Genomic DNA, 16,463 nt, shown 5'->3' with positions numbered 1-16,463 from the left:
GGATATTGCTTTTGAAGGAAGCACAAAAACGAAATTCTTGCCATCTCCAAATTTTGATTGATGTAGGGTTGACTAAATTTCTTCAAAAACCTTGATAAATTCACCCTCTGTACCTACAATTTGGCGTCATTTGCTCAAAGCTATAACCCAATTGAGCTACATTATTACCCTGACAAACGTGAACCCTTCCACCGGGTCGGTATCGGCCGCCATACACCACGCCGTCCACGCAGCGCTGTGCTTCCAAGCCATGACCAGGAGCTTCTTGCCTACTGCTACGACCATCCGTAGATGGCTGCCTCCGGGCCGACTCAAGGCGTACAGCTGGCAACCTGAGCATTATCAGGAGCATGAAACATATTTGAGTTCAATAATTTTTTTCAATTCCTTTTTTGTGTGAAGCCACAAAATTGTTCGAAATCTTAGGTAAGGTGCACAACAACTATTAAACCTGTTGAAGTTTCAGCTTGGTGGATATATGGCTGATGGTGATATAGTAGTGCATCCGTGTAGTGATAACCTTTAAGCAAGTGTGACGTCATGTATACATTTTGCATGTGATGATCTCATTAAGGCCCACTACACTACTTTTAATGTGATTGTTTCGTTTTTCTTCATCTTTTTGAGAAAAAGAGAAATTGTTTTGCCATGAATGTCTCATGGATGTCAATCATTAATTTACCTTTCGTTCTCTCCAGTTTGTGGTCTTTGCAGTCATTCTTGGTCCGCACGATCAGCTCGTTGGGCTCGCCTTCAAAGTCGGTCAGACGGAACACGTACACTCGGCTTTCCTTCCCTGAGGTAAAATCAAAAATCAAAAATTAGAAAGTCAAGCAAACAATAAAGTTTATGACAGGATTGGTCAAATTCAGTTGATGAAGTCTAACACTCCAATATGACTGGATTTTTTGGTTGTGGAAGATATCATGGCCTAATATATAGATCTTGGCAGTACCCGCTGCCGTCCGCCCCAACGGCTGGTATTTCAATCAGTGGATAAGCCACTTGCAGTTATAAGTAAGAGGTCGTAGGCTCGAATCCCTACAAAGCAGCCAAGTGGTTTTTTTTCATCAGCTATTGGATAGCAGTATCAGTAGTAACGTGGTGCATGGTGACATTAAAATGTCCCCAACCTAAAGATCCATCAAAACTTAAAAGATCTTTTATAACTTAGATCGTCAAAAAGCTAGGAAACTTTTGAATAATTCCCAATAATTTAAGGGTAGGGTGGGACTTTTGGTTAATTTCAAGAGGGCATGAGCTATCCAATGAATATGCTCGGAGAGATTTTTCTACCCTTGTCAGCTCTGAAGATCAGAAGATCGTGAGCCTCGACGACACTCAGTTGTTTGGCAGTCACTGTCCGGTCAAACAGCATGCGTGGAGGAAGTCCCTCTAAAAAAGCACCAACCAAAAGTCCAAAATATTTAGAGAAATACTTTTAATAATCCTTGACCTTTTCCCAAAAATTCATTGGACTTTCCTCATTACAAATAGAACATATACATGAACTTGGTCACTTTAAAAGAATTCTGTTGACACCTTAACTTCAATTCAATTCAAACTCACTTTAATTTCCCTACCACAATGAGAAATACAAGCATAATAAACGATCATAAGTACATAAATCAATAAATAGAGCTTGTCGAAAAGGTGAAAAAGGCGAAAATATGAAAAGATATGGAGGCATCTTCTGGAAGCCGAGGCTTGTGGTGAAATGCCTTGGACGGACAAACACAAAACAGAAACAAAACAAAAACTTATCAGAGAATATATATATTACTTCCAATTTTCAAAGAAAAGGTTAAAGGTGGGCACTCACCTTCAATGCAGAATATTCCAACCTCCGTACCTACTATGAGCCGATCGCCTTGAAAACAAAACAAAACAAAAATATCGAGAAGATTGAGTTAAAAATCCCCTTTGTTTGTATTTTGAGGTTTATAACCGAGCCATTTTACTTCTGTTGTTAAATATTAGCTAACATCGATTAGTCTTTCAAACATTTCACAGAAAAGGAACGTCTAACAACAAAACGAAACTTACTTCCGTGTCAGGATTATTTTTAAAACTTACCCCAGGAATCTCCGCACTGTACTTCATGTGCGAAGTCATTATGGATACATTGTGGTTCCCAAGGCTGTAGACAAATAGCAAAGAAAGACATGACAAAATTGTCAATTTTGTTAGAAAATGCTTGCCAGTGATAATGTTCGAGTAATAATTTGAATCAGTTCCCGTGCAAACATAATCGTTTTGGTAGATTAAATATCGTGTAGAGCGCGTAAGCAATCTTTTTGTCAAGTCTTCATAAGTCATCAAAAGTCCTCCAGTCCCAATTCAACTTATATTCTATTCAAATGAGCTTGGACAAAGGCAATCCTTTGTTATTATTCGTCCTCTGCTACTTGCGACCTTATTTGTTTTTCACTAATATAATTCGATTTTAGTTGGACTTGCAATTTTGAATTTTGATCCACGACGATTATTCTGTCGCCAAACTCTATTTTTTTTCCGGCAAAAGAAATATAAAAGTAACCGTCGTTACCTCTCGTTTGAGGAGACTTGTTGTCGCTAAACTCGTGGGAGCGTCTCCCTTGACGATTGTTTTAAGTTTCAGCAACTATAAGAAAAACAAAACACCACAAAAAAATTCATTATAATTACATAACTAAAAACACATTAAAAAAACATCAATATGAAAATTGTAGTCTTTCATAGGACACTAAGCAAACACCGATGGGATTAAAAAAACAAAAAAACACAAGAACAACTTTAATCATTTCTTGACATTTCCATATTTATAAAACCGCAAGATGCACGCTCTAGCATGCATGTCTGGCGTCATTCATCCCAACCTCGTCCTCATGGAGTTCAAGCAGTACGCTACCACAAGTGGATAATGTAGATTTGTTATATTCCTTTTTACCTGACCGACTCGGACAAATTCCACTTGTCTCGCTTCCTCCTTCTTGTTTCTCCATCCCCAGACAGGCTCCGGGATGACGTCACTCAAGGATCTCTTGTTCAGCATGTTCTGGAATGAAGCAGATATACGAAGTTTGCAGTGCAGCCATGTTTGAGGCGTGTGTTTTTGTTCAATATGGATACGCATGGGTAGACGTCTTGTGCATTCATTGTTAATGAATTAACATAACAACACAACGTTAAAGGTGGCGGCTGAATGCAATCGATCTATGTGTGCAGACCTGTTAATAGCCTAGAAATTGCCTACGCCGGCCAAATCACGATTTGCCTGCCTTCAGGTTCTCCGGTATCAAAGCACAATTCTTTGTAAAAAAAAAAAAAAAAAAAAAAAAGACGTGTGGAAGCCATGCACAGGACTGCGAGCTCGTATTTCTGTGAAGTTTGGATGAAATTGGGCCCTAAAATGGATCTATTTTGCAATGGAGCGGAGGCGTCCAGTTTCAAAATGGTGATGGACTTCAGGACTGCCTTTAGGGGTGATCATCTTTGGATGGAATTTTCTCCCGAAAGTCATTGGTTAACCCTCACAAAATTGAACGGAGAATGAAAGATGATGAAATAAGCTTTAATTTGATGTGGTCTCAAACACCTTGGAGAGTTGTGAGTATTTTTAATAACTTCGCGAAGTCAGTGTGTAATTTCGAAAAGTGCGAGGTCTATGGTAGTCTTTTTAGCTGGGTCAAACTGGGTTATACAAGCAATGTGAGAAATGCACACAAATACCCAAGGTGGGCGGGGCTTAGTAAGGGCTTGATCCGGAACGGTCTATTCAGTGAGAAGCCATCATATAAATTCTTACGAGATGGATGATGTACCAAACACATTAGTGTTGTTATGCGTTTGAAAAACGCAATAATGATGCGTCTTCATAAATATATGTATGTTTCCCTTAGCGCGTCAACAGTCCATGCGATCCGACGTTTCCGGCGCTTCGTACTCTTGAGTGGTGAATTAAGTGGATTGCTCTTTCCTCCAAATTATAATTTCGCAGACAAGGTTTAATCAAGAAAACCTTATTTTAGACCAACCTACGTATTACTAGACTTCAATTAGCGTTTTGGGTCTGTTAACTTAAAGTTGATAACTTAGTCCGTACTGCTCTGATGAATCATAATAATTTCCCTAAGAAAACTAAATATTTGAACAAAATTTACTTGATGTTACCGTTTTATCGATATGTTTTTTTTTATTTCGTGCAAAGATGAGTATGTATATAAACATTGACGGAATTACTTTATTTAGTGATGGTAGCCATGTCACCTCAAGGATGATTTTCAATGGGTCATCATTAAAACATTACAATAAAAATGCATTGATAAATGACAGGTAAATTTCATGAGCTCCAGGCAAGATTTAAATACAGTATACATGCAACAAATATATAAATAAATGTAGAGGAGGCTTAAAATATAATTCCACAATTAAATTTACAATAAAATACAAGGCTAAAATTCAAGACTCGAGGTGACCCAGACTAATCCAGACGCCCAGCACATACAGACCGGAGAGACGGAAAGACAAAAAAACGCAACTTTGAAACTTTCTAAATATGTTTCATGACTGGCTTCATTCAGTGCGTGGTATATCTTCTTGTGAAAGTGCAAAGGTGATTGAGCATTACAAATTGTCATTTTTTTTAGCATTAGAATTGTCAATGCTATCTTAAAATGTATTAATCAGGTGCTACATAAGCATCAAGCATGGTCAATCGAACTTTAGAAAAGGCCAATAAATCTAGAAGATGTGGGACTATAAACTGGAATTCAGCGCCGAGCCTTCGGCCACGCATGCACTTCCAGCAATTTCCCCCGCGTTTTAATCCTTTTTGCGCGGGCTTTTACGCTACTGGCGGAAGCACAAAAAAAAATCCCAACTCAACCTTTGCAATGCCGGCATATCGGGTATCACGATACGAAATCCGACCCACCTAGATCTATTGATTAAATCGCTCCACCAACAATAAATACAAGTCACCATCAAAAGGCATTCCTTATACAGACATCACATCCACAGGAAGTTGAAGAAAAGCCAGGAGAAAATACCCCAATTGTGTCTGGACATGTTTTTACAAGAGGCAAGAAATGTCACTTCTCGTATTTCAACCTGTAAGGAATATCGCGCGTACAGCTGTACATACGATACGCGTCTGGGGTTTGGGCCTGATATAAGAGCGATGGTGGGACGTGACAGGATTTATCAATTTATTTTCCAGTTTTTGTCCTGACGTGGGAATTTGTTTGTTCAACTTCGGGTTGTGTTACAGCCGGAAACGAGGCGCAAATAAACAAGAACAGTGTGAAATTTTGTCGCTCGTACCTGCTAGAATGTCATCTCATCTGGAATTGGTATGGCGTGCCTTCGGGACATTATAATGCATCATTCAAGCGCGTTACCGCCAACGGCCGTCTAACAGTTAATGTTTGATCGGTCGAGGTCCATGGCCTTTGGCAGCCTGATGCCGCCCCCTCACCTTACAAACCATGTGTTCTAGACCTACCTTGTTTGTCTCTGGTAGATCCTGTTGGAGGTTTTTTATCAGCATCTCCAGGGTTCTTTGTCGCTTGTTAGCAAAGGTAGGCGTGTTGAAGGCAGCTTTCTCACCATTTATAACTGTATCATCAACAAGAACCCAATGTTTGAATCTTAAAGGTCTCCCCTCAATATTTCAAAACTGCACATTCATTTTTGGCATAATAAAACCATTATTTTTTTAATATTTCACGAAATGTACGGAGTAAGAGGAATGTTGCACCCACGTTTGACGAGTAGAAAGTCTCTGAACGCCTGCGTGTCTTCGAAAACGGAGGGAGAAGGCAGCGGCGGTCCGAACAAAGGCACTGATTCCTCAGAAAACACCCGTAACCTGGGTTGTGATCAAATCAATCTCAAGTCAATCACATGACAGTCTCATGTCAATCACATGTCAGTCACATGTTAGTAGTCAATCACGTCTAATCAGAACAGAGGGAGAAGGCAGCGGCGGTCCGAACAAAGGCACTGATTTCTCGGAAAACACCCGAAACCTGGGATGTCCTCAAATCAGTCTCAAGTCAATCACATGACAGTCACATGACAGTCACATGTCAATCACATGTCAGTCCTTTTATAGTAGTCAGTCACGTCTAATCACAACGGAGGGAGAAGGCAGTGGCGTTCCAAACAAAGGCACTGATTCCTCGGAAACACTTGTAACCTGGTTTGTAACCAAAAGCTAATGACAATCACATGTCAGTCACATGTTAATCAAATGTCAATCATTATGTCAGTCACGTGTCCGTCACATGTCAGTAGTCAATCATGTCCAATCACACACAGAGGGAGAAGGCAGCGGCGATCCAAACAGCGACACTGAAACTGGCTTGCCAAATCACAAGACAATCGCAAGTCAATCACAAGACAATCACAAGTCAATCGCAAACCAATCACAAGTCAATCACAAATCGAATCACACTTCTATTATTGCAGTCAATCACAATCAGTCAATGGCACATCGATAATTAGTAAATCACGATGTCAGTCTCAAGTCAATCGCAACTTTATCGCAAGTCAATTATAATCATTAGATCATTATTTCTATAGTAATTCAATCGCAAGCCAATCACAAGTCCATCACAAGCCAGCCCCAGGTCAATCGCGAGTCACTCGGAATCAAATCATAACTTATTCGCCAGCAGATCACAAGTCAATCCAAAGTCAATCACAATGTCAATCATGAGTCGATTACGATCCAAGTAATAATCACCTGTTAACCACACGTCAATCAATTCAAAATATGACTCAAGTTTCATAAATTTAATCTTTCTCATAAGCTCAACGGAAAACTCGTACCATAGCGGCCTACCTACCTGTACGAATTAGCTGACTTGTTAAACGTTACTAGAGCAAATATATCTGGTAATTATAAAGTTAAGGATTTAATTAACGAATTAATACTTTATGACTATAACTTGAATGTATCTTATTTTCAATATGTTCCTTCGTCCAAAACCCGGGACAACTTTTTCTTCTTCAAAAAAGACTAACTTTTGCGTACTTTGTTAAAATGGCACTCGAAATCATGTTTTACAACGGAATCTTGAATTTACGAGGTCAGAAAGGATACGGGTGAAATGTGATTTGATCATGGACGGCTTGAAGGTAGGCTCGGCTTCCGGGTTTTCCTGTTCCTGAAAGACTATGGTCACAATGTCGTTGCCGATGTGCCTTTTTCTTTCAACCTAAATGTCAGTAGAAACACCGTCAAACATTAAACAAAAATAAGCACTACACAGACAGTGCCTATAGCTACGGCAGCCACTTTAGCAGCAGCCGCATCCGATATAGTGAAATTGTCAAAACCGTAGCCAAAATAAATTTTAACACAGTGAAAAATCCGTAACCTGAAAAGTACATGAGTGATTTGAATGATTCTTGTACTAAAAGAAAGCTTATAAATTGGGCTTTCACATCCTAGATTCTGAAAGTGCTACATGCAGAACGTCACTAAAACAATAGTCCCGACATTTTGCTTGTTTTTTTTTTTTACTCACCCTGTATTATTTTATGTCGACAATTAAATTATGTGGACGTAATTGTTTATTTAAATCAAAAATAAAATGTCTGCAGCTGCTTTTCTAATCTAACAATAGTTATTTTTTTTCTGTACAGTACTATTTTCTTAAAATGTTGTTTTTAAGACTTTGTTATGAAACTGTGGGAGGTTTATTTACGATGAAAATTCATGTAATTGATTTTAATAAAAATATAGACCGTCAATGTGGCTGTCACCTTTGCCCATTCGTTAAAAAAATGGAGCTTAAAGATAACAGAGAGTAGTTGTCAGTAGCGTCACGTTTGGAGCATGTTTCGTGGATATTCATGTTGTTATTGATTGGAGATGCAGCGTACGTCCCAGGCAATGCGGCAACATAATGGGTTTAGTATCGACCTAGAGCCAAACAGCTTCAAACAGCGCGGGAAATTTCGCCCTTTCCCACTCACGAGCGACTTTTAAGTCCTTCAAATATTCATTCGCCTCGACTAATGTTCGCCGCATGTGTCGCTCCGATAGAGCGAGTCTCAAAGCATATAATCTCTAGTTTCTTTTTTTTCCCTTTTCTTCTTCCCCATTTTAAATATTTGAAGCGCTGATTAAGGGCGCCCCTCAGTCGGCGTGGGAATTGCTTGTAATCTCCTCAATTAATAGCGATTAGACCCCCAGTGTTAAGAGTGAAAGCTATTAACAAACTGGGCCTGTGGCTTCAACTAAATTACGTATGACAATCGCAGAAGGGTTGCTTTTGTTTTTATCACCGTATTATGCTTTTAGCCTTAAGCTTGCAACTCTAGTGGCCTTGGTTCGAATCCCACTAGGACCGTTGTGTGAATTGACTTTTAACTCTTCCCTTCATAGCACGAGCTTTAATTCCCCAAGACAATTTGTAACTAAGGAACTTCTCTACTTAAGGAACTTTTAAATTTTTACCTGACTTTAGTCCATGGATTTAAAAACCGGAAGAGAAAAGTGCGCTTGCACCCGTACTGGAAGACTACTTATTAATAAAAATATATAATTTCTAAAAAGTGTCATTCTTCTGGGTGACTTAAGACGAAGGTTTTCCTTTCAAGTTCAAATATATTTCATGAATTGATATTCAAATTGTGTCTAATTGAAATCAATTGAAATATTTTTCTATAGGGTTATTCAAATGAAACTTTTACCACAATACATGACTCATTTTTCAATAATAGAGAAAAAATATAAGAAAATCAATGTTGCTAGGAATGAGTGTACAAAAACAGAGATGAGGTTATAGATTATTTTAAACTTTTTCACCTGTTGTCTGTTGTCTTTGGAGTACGGGAGCATAGTGGAGACATGGAACATGATTTCGTGTCCCTCGTACATGGTATACACAGCCTCAAGTCCTGTTGTGTTGTCTGAGAATCAAAAGAGGAAAGATCACATGGGGGTTTGGTCAGCGAGCCAAGCTTGTCTGGTGTCAAAGATGCACCCAATCAGGAAGTACCTCCCTGTGATGAATGTGTTCTGACCCAACCCTCTCTCCTGTGAAATCACCAAATTCAGGTGGTACCCATTTCCGGTTAGTGATTGCTTCTGTCCCAACGGCTCAAATTTCTTGGATGAAAAGATCTATGTTATGACTCTCTTAAAAGACAAGGCTACAAGTAAGGCTGTCCCACTCCAATTTGTTCGAAAGATCCTAGGTAGTTATCTAATCCAAAGTTCTGGGCAGATATGCAAGTCTAATTCATCAGTTACAGCCAGTAGTCAATCAGTCAGTCAGGTAGGTACAGAGGGTGGGCCCTCTAGGACCAACCAAGTAAATTTTTGGCCAAAGTGAGACTTATGCAAGTCTAATTCACAAGTGACAGCCAGTCAGTCAGTCAGTCAGTCAGTCAGGTACAAAGAGGATTATAGGCTGGCTCCTATAGAACAAGCCAAAAGTCAAGTCTGCTTATATTTATAACACATGTCAAATTACTTTTGACGTCTAGACCACCGTTGAACTTGTCCCAGTTCTTTAACTTGATGTTGTCGCCCAGTAGTCTGACAAAGTTATAGAACTCCTCACTGCCATTCTCTGCGAAAAACAACAACAACAGAGGTTTTATTGACTCACATTCTATAGTTATTCAATGGGAGTAGACGTGGAGGTGAATTAATCCTCCTGGTTTTTGACCTAAAGGACGGGCCATAGGATCATGTTATCCCTTCAAGGTAATTTCCGAAAGAAACAGGAGTAAAACGGGGAACAAAAAAAGGAAAGCAGCAGAGCCACTCCGGCAATTAATATTCATCATGAACAGCGCCACCTAGTGTTTGTTAACCCTTAACAGCGCCACCAAGAGTTGATTAATGTACTCCTGAAAAGCGCCACAATTATTTAATGTTCATACCAATATCTCTAATGTTTTGTGTTGGTTGATGTTCAACCTCGTTCATAATAATTTGATAAGATATATATATTTTTTATTGGATGTACGGTGTTCAACATCATCTGGACTGATTGGGTAAGTCATACCTAAAACACCATATTTTACTAAAACAAAAAGATAACTCTGATAAAAAATGCCTACAAGTTATCACCATATATAAAACTTTGTAAATTATCTGGAGACAAGTCAGATTATGTCAAATAGACTTTAATTTTGACGAACTATTGGACCTTATTCTGTTAAAACGAAAAAGAAACTAGAAAGCACTCAGAGAGCTCCAACCTCCGCCAAGGCTAAACAATTCACCGCCATATTGTCAGTATACACCAGAAAGAAATACGCGCGCAAATGGTGAAAAAAATCCTGGATTTGGACCCAGATCTGGACCACTTCTAAAATTTAATTGATTTGTACTTGTGTACCAAGGACCACCCATCAAACTATTTTCATGCAAATCCGTCCATAACTTTTTCTGTTATCTAGTTAACAGACAAACCAACCAAACCAACCAAAAAAAATCCGATGAAAGCATAACCTCCTTAATTGGCAGAGGTAATTATATGAAATCGATACCTGAAATGTGAATTTATCTAACAATCATTGTGCTTACCGTTGCTGAACATTTCGTCGTCCGATTTCTGCCCCTCTTTGGCGTAGAGCACCCCGAATTTGAAATTGACCGAACCTTCCTGCTCCTCAAGAAGCAACAATTCCTGAGAAAAAAATATTAAATTGAAATTCACCGTCAACGTGCACTTTGAGTGACAAGATAGGCTCCTAAACTAATGCGCTTACAAATTTCATCTCTCGTGTGCTATGTATACAAAGCCTATCCAAACATCATTTGACGAAGATCAACTTCGTTCAATGTTACAATCGAATAAAAAACAAACACGGAACAAAGTGACAACTGTCAATCTCGCTTGGATTAATCTCCACTTTTATTTGATGAACTAGCCGTAGTTTCCTGACGTGGTCGGCTGTATATTGGAGATACGATACGCAGAAGGACAAGTTCGCGTGCGTAAATTTGAGAAACGACTTTGCAGTGAAAACAAATCGCTGTTGCACTATTTGAAGTTTGATGGAATGTTTTGCGTAGGATTTGACCGGTAAGCTGACTCAAAGCTCTGTAGTGGAGTCGTCAAACTCTGAGATAGGAAGCAGCGAAGTGTTTTCTTTCAACATCAAAAGCTCTCGGCAGAAGTGCACTGAACATGAAGTACCTTCACAACACTATTGTGAAAAGCAAACCCTTCCATCAAAAAGGCACTTGTCCTTCTCGAGATGTTGAATGCGATGTCTTACTTTTTAAGCATGTCCATGCCAAATGTATTGTCAGAAAAATTCTCTAGAAAGAAAAATAACACACAGTGCTCTTAATTCAATAATTATCGTAATATTTTGATGTATTTTTGGTGATTTTTTTTAGGATTTGAGTATCTTGTTACCTTCTGTATGTCTGGTGTGAAAATCTCTTTAGGCGACTTGTCCATTTTGATGTCGAACCGGCTGCAAACGGGAGAAAGAAAATACAAATATAAATATTGAAAGATTACTTCATGTTGTATTTGCTGGTCAGAATTATTGGTTGCAATATTTATGCTAGATCTGCTTACGCCAGACCACATTCGATGAACGAAATAAGTATCCCAAAGATGAGGTTTGGTTCAATGACCTTTCGGAGACTGAACCTTTAGCTCCAAGGGAACAACTACATAATTGTCGTCGTCACAGCAAACATGATAGGAAAATATTATTTTCGACGTAAATACCTAGAGGGAATACGAGTTATATCGCATTCAATGATACACGACATTAATGCTGCTGGAGTTTATCAACAGCGAGCGACGGTCTTCCCAACGGTGACGTTGTTTTGACGGCTCGAGTCGAGCTCTCAAGCTAGGATCGCAAATACAAAACACCTCATTCGTGGACAGACTTCCTCCAAGTTTGTTTTTCGTAATCTCAGGGGGCAGTCGTCAAGTTGAAAATTGCAACGACCATGTCAACTATTCGATCGATTTGGGAGTTGGGAGGAAAACGGAGCGGGGACAGATCAGGGCTATGTATAGGGGCACTCGTCGACAAGGGAAAAGTCTTGACTCGTCAGATATCGTCAGATATATTTCCGTCAAAAATGAAGAAATCCCGTTTTTGGAGTCGTTACAGGTATTTTGGCTTACTACAAATGTGAGAGATTCCTCCTAGTGTAACAGGCAGGTTGAAAGTGTGTTGTGATGAGAATGTTCTCATGATTATGGCCCGGCTGATTAGGTTTTTTCCTCGGAAAAAGCTCCCTTTTCTTCCGTAAACCATTTTTGAAGAGGGACTACTAAGTAGGTGGTTTGGGGTCGGGGAAAGTTGGTATGGGGGTCGGGATAGGTTGTATGGGGCCGAGGATAGTACCGGCTTTGAAGCGCTAATGCCTTCCTAAAACAGGTGCCAAACATCGCCGTGGGATTAGTTTGTACCTGCTTTCTCTGAAGTACGGTTGAAGGCTTTTTCATACCAACTAAATGGCTGATCTTGAACCATTATCATCTTTGTACTTTAAGTATCTAGCTCATAAAGCCCAAAGCACCTGCCATTTCGCAGTGCAGCAGACCGAGTTCATTTTGCAAAGACCTGGAGAAGAAATTCGCGAACGTCTGTTAGACTGTGCAGTTCCCTGTTGGAGAATCATTTTCTGGTATTAATGCGCTCGCACGTGACACACAGAGACTCGTGAGAATATCATTACAAGGGTTAAGCTTGCCAACGGTCGGGTTTCACTGATGAAACGATGCAGATTCCAGACCGAACGACATTTCTAGAATGTGTGCATCCCACTTATCATGTGTAGAATTAGGATCACAATTAATCTTGAAATCATGTTTGTCATGTCAGGAACTCGTGCAGCCATTCTTAGTCCCCAATGCTGGTCATAAATACCCCTGAACGTACCAATAACGCGAACACATGCAGACTCGCCCAAGTGTTAATTTGCCTGCAATCGGGGACCCCCTACTGTCCCTGTTTTGTTTGTACTCTTAACTTTTTAGGAAGACCTCACATATGTTTTGTACACGAATCCAAATTAGGGACCTCTCGGGAATTGGGGACCCTATTGTCCTCTATTGTTCAACGTCCCCTATTGAATGCAGAAGCAAACTGAAGCAGCTTCAACGTGACACGATATTATTATACGTAAGATGAATTTGCGTCAGTGCGATGTATTATTATGAGTATCAGATTTTGCCCTTAGCCGACTGTGTTACCTCCCGAGTGAAAGTGGGGAAAAATCACTCGGGTGGGTATAAATTTACGATATAAATAATTACAGGCCTACAGGATGAGTCAAAAAGAAAATGACAGCGGTTTATGATTCCCCCCTTAAAAAGCATTTAAATTTGACACACCAATGAAGCATGTATTAAACGAGCATGTTCTTCCACTCATCTGGGGAAAAAAATTACTAAAATTGATCCATGCTAGCAGAAGTTTTCATGTTTTAATAAAAAAAAAACATTTTAACAGCTGTCCATGAAACGATAAATGCTTTGAAGCTATTGAGTTGAGTGCGAATCAGAGTTTACACACAGGCATTCAAATACAAATGAATTTAATTTGAGTCAAGACTGAAACATTATGTTCAGTGTTAGGTTTTGTGTTTTGTATTATGAGGAATACATCACGTCTTAGTGAAACGATATATGGTGTTTTTTTTGTCAGTTTTCCTTTTCAATTTTCGTTTATTATATTTAAAGGGTATTCATTAGTTCCGTATTATGATCTGTTGTGGACAGCTGAATTTTGTGGTATTTCAATTAAAAATTGAAATAACTTATTCAAATTAGTATGAAAACCACGTGAAATGTTCTCAATTACTATTCAATAGCATGTTCTTTGTTCATGCGTCATATATTTTTTATTAGCGAGCCAGATATCGTTTTAATAATTGTGCATAACTCAGTCACTGTCTTTCTGACTCACCATGCATAACTGGGTCTTTTGTATTCTTGTCTGAATAATGTTGCCCTGAAGAAACGTAACTTCCTTTCGTTCATATCTCTCTACAACTAAACCTTCAATATGCAGCGAATCTTGACAAACAATCTAACCAATTACTCTTCAGGGTTTTCAATCAATCTTGACGACCAGCAATCTGTTTGGAGAGGAAACTCTAACCGTTTTTGATTTATAACATCCAATAGCGAATCGTTCTCTAAGATGAATTGACGGGGCCTCATAACATCGGCTCCAGAAGATTGATAATAAGAGAAAGATTAATGCAAAGCGCTGACTCTTCTCCATTCAACCAATAAACCATCCAAGACAGATCGAGGAGGGTAGAAATCTAGAATTAAAAAAAAACAACCGCGCGTGCTTGGCCTTTCGTTTTCAGCGTCGTCTCCCAAAACGCTAATGTTTCCACGTTTCCATCAATTAGCATCACGTCCGTCAAAGGCCAAGGGAATAAAATTAATGTTGCTACATGTGGCGCGCCATGATTTAGCGTGCTCGGTCTCACCTGAGTATTCTCTTGACTGACATGGGCTTGGCCGGGTTGTACGGGATGCAGATTTTCTGGGTCCCCTGCACAAAGAGAGAGGAGGTAATTAAGATTGCAGTTTAATGTTCGTGATGTAGTCATGATACGGTGTGGAAGATTGGGTCGTTATAGCGGGAAGAGCACACGTAAAAAATGAACCGCAGTAATAAGATGTCATGCAAAAGATGATATCACAATGTTGTGCTTTGAAGCTGATCTGAAAGGTACGCAGCTGGTCGGAAGTCAGATATACATGACGAGATTTGACTTTTAAAACGGGGAGTCATGTTGGCGCAGTGGTTACTTTCCTTGCCTTCCACCGCCAAGGCTCGGGTTCGATTCCTGTACGGACCACGTACATGTGGATTGACCCTACCTGATTCCGTGGGTTTCCCCAAGAATATCCTGCTGAGGTTTTCCTCCCACCTCTAAAACTGTAATTTTTTCCCACTGTCTTCTCTCTACAGGTTTCTCAGGCTTGCGAGCTACAGTGCCTACGGCACTTTTGAGGAATCATTGGTTTCATTACTATATAATTCACTGAAATTCGCTGATCTTACTTATAACTCTACATTTAAAGGTAGATCCCGAAAAAAATATTGAAACTAAAACCAGAGTTGATGTTTGGGCACGATATTGATCCCATTGTTCATTTTTTTTATTTATAGTTTGTACTTAAACGTCTTAACGACTGATGTATCATCGAGTTTTTGCATCGATTGATTTGTTTTGTTACCTAAACATAGGTTTTTTTTATTCTTCCTCTTTCAGCAGTAAAAACAGTTTTGTAATTTCTCGACAGTTATACCAAATGTAAACAGATTGATTATCACCAAAATAGACATGACAGTGCTTGCAGGCACAGACAAAAAAAGTCACATCAAATCGAGCATGAAGAGCCACATCCGCCTCATTAACCACGTAATACGACGGAGCGAGAGTCCGGGTGCATTGTGGGATACCGTGACGTCATCCGTGACGTCATGACTTACCGTGGTCCGCCATAGGATCGATCGGTACTGGGGCACGTTGTGGTTATTGGCGTCTGTCAGAACGACGGACAGGAACACTACGCGCTTGTCGACGTCCAGACCCACGTAATTCTGATGTACTGGAGGAGAGAAAAATAGACGCATTAAAGGCGTAAAGGATCATTCGCTTTTCATGCATTTTGTTCGTTCCAATAATAACCCAACTCCAACTCCAAAGAAGAATGTTCAAAACCTAACCTGTTGGAAGTTTCAGCTCAGTGGATATTACTCTTTACGTGAAAACGGTGGAAACCATGCACAACCTTTTGATCACGAAACATGATTTCGTCAACAGAACCCTTTATTTCCAACGATCAGTCAAACTGATTGATCGTTGGAAATCACCTTTATTTCTTGATTTCTCCTAAATGACAGCAAGCCAGACGGAATAGTTTCATGGAGTGTTTATGTGGCCAGGCAGGACATAAAGATTCAAGCACTTAGATAACCAATTAGCCCAACAGCTGAGTTGATCACACGAGGGGAAAATGTAGCAACATAATGTAGACAGGTGTTACAGCTATACAAAACAAAACCATTTTGGACGAATCTTTATTTCGAAACCGTCTTCAATGGCAACTCTGTAACGATCAAATTAACTACAAAACCATAGTTGAAAGAACGGCAAAATTGACAACAATATCAATCAAACAAAAGGCTTAAGTAGTTGTAAATAACTATTGCCAAATATTAGCCCATAATTTGGTTAACAAACCTGGTTATTTGGCAAAATAAGTCATGCATCAGAGGAAAAGAGGAAAGTTATATTTTCAAAACGATAGTGTAGTCAATTATTCTCCTTTGTTTCTCAACCCACAGCTATATAATTCCCAAACCTCCAGCAAGGGTACAGTAATAATAAATCCTTACATTTTCAGGTACATCCGACATCTGGATGAATCAAAAACATGTTTTTAATATCGACAATGTCATACAGATGGCAGTATTTTGATAATCGCACTGACAGCGAG

The 16,463-nt window shown here is 39.4% G+C and overlaps 1 protein-coding gene across 3 annotated transcripts in view; it reads right to left on the bottom strand.

Annotated features, from left to right (window-relative positions):
* The window catches only part of LOC119720739 (GTPase-activating Rap/Ran-GAP domain-like protein 3), a 46,667-nt gene that overhangs the window by 8,280 nt on the left and 21,924 nt on the right, over nucleotides 1-16,463 (bottom strand). For all 3 annotated transcript variants that reach the window (XR_005270113.1, XM_038190565.1, XM_038190567.1), the window contains exons 4-20: nucleotides 15,454-15,572; nucleotides 14,441-14,505; nucleotides 11,379-11,439; nucleotides 10,538-10,640; nucleotides 9,474-9,572; nucleotides 8,804-8,907; nucleotides 7,091-7,205; nucleotides 6,834-6,879; nucleotides 5,745-5,851; nucleotides 5,486-5,598; nucleotides 2,930-3,037; nucleotides 2,549-2,623; nucleotides 2,077-2,140; nucleotides 1,823-1,870; nucleotides 1,297-1,395; nucleotides 683-796; nucleotides 169-332 (exon numbers count right to left, since the gene is read on the bottom strand). Coding sequence is in view for 2 of the 3 variants with exons in the window: in XM_038190565.1 (XP_038046493.1) it covers nucleotides 169-332; nucleotides 683-796; nucleotides 1,297-1,395; nucleotides 1,823-1,870; nucleotides 2,077-2,140; nucleotides 2,549-2,623; nucleotides 2,930-3,037; nucleotides 5,486-5,598; nucleotides 5,745-5,851; nucleotides 6,834-6,879; nucleotides 7,091-7,205; nucleotides 8,804-8,907; nucleotides 9,474-9,572; nucleotides 10,538-10,640; nucleotides 11,379-11,439; nucleotides 14,441-14,505; nucleotides 15,454-15,572 (1,604 nt within the window). In the remaining variant the exon portion in view is untranslated. The remainder of the gene's footprint in view (nucleotides 1-168; nucleotides 333-682; nucleotides 797-1,296; nucleotides 1,396-1,822; nucleotides 1,871-2,076; nucleotides 2,141-2,548; nucleotides 2,624-2,929; nucleotides 3,038-5,485; nucleotides 5,599-5,744; nucleotides 5,852-6,833; nucleotides 6,880-7,090; nucleotides 7,206-8,803; nucleotides 8,908-9,473; nucleotides 9,573-10,537; nucleotides 10,641-11,378; nucleotides 11,440-14,440; nucleotides 14,506-15,453; nucleotides 15,573-16,463) is intronic.

This window comes from Patiria miniata, unplaced genomic scaffold (assembly GCF_015706575.1).
Source record: "Patiria miniata isolate m_02_andy unplaced genomic scaffold, ASM1570657v1 HiC_scaffold_9, whole genome shotgun sequence".
Lineage (NCBI taxonomy): Eukaryota > Metazoa > Echinodermata > Asteroidea > Valvatida > Asterinidae > Patiria > Patiria miniata.
This window is presented reverse-complemented; position numbering and strand designations above follow the sequence as displayed.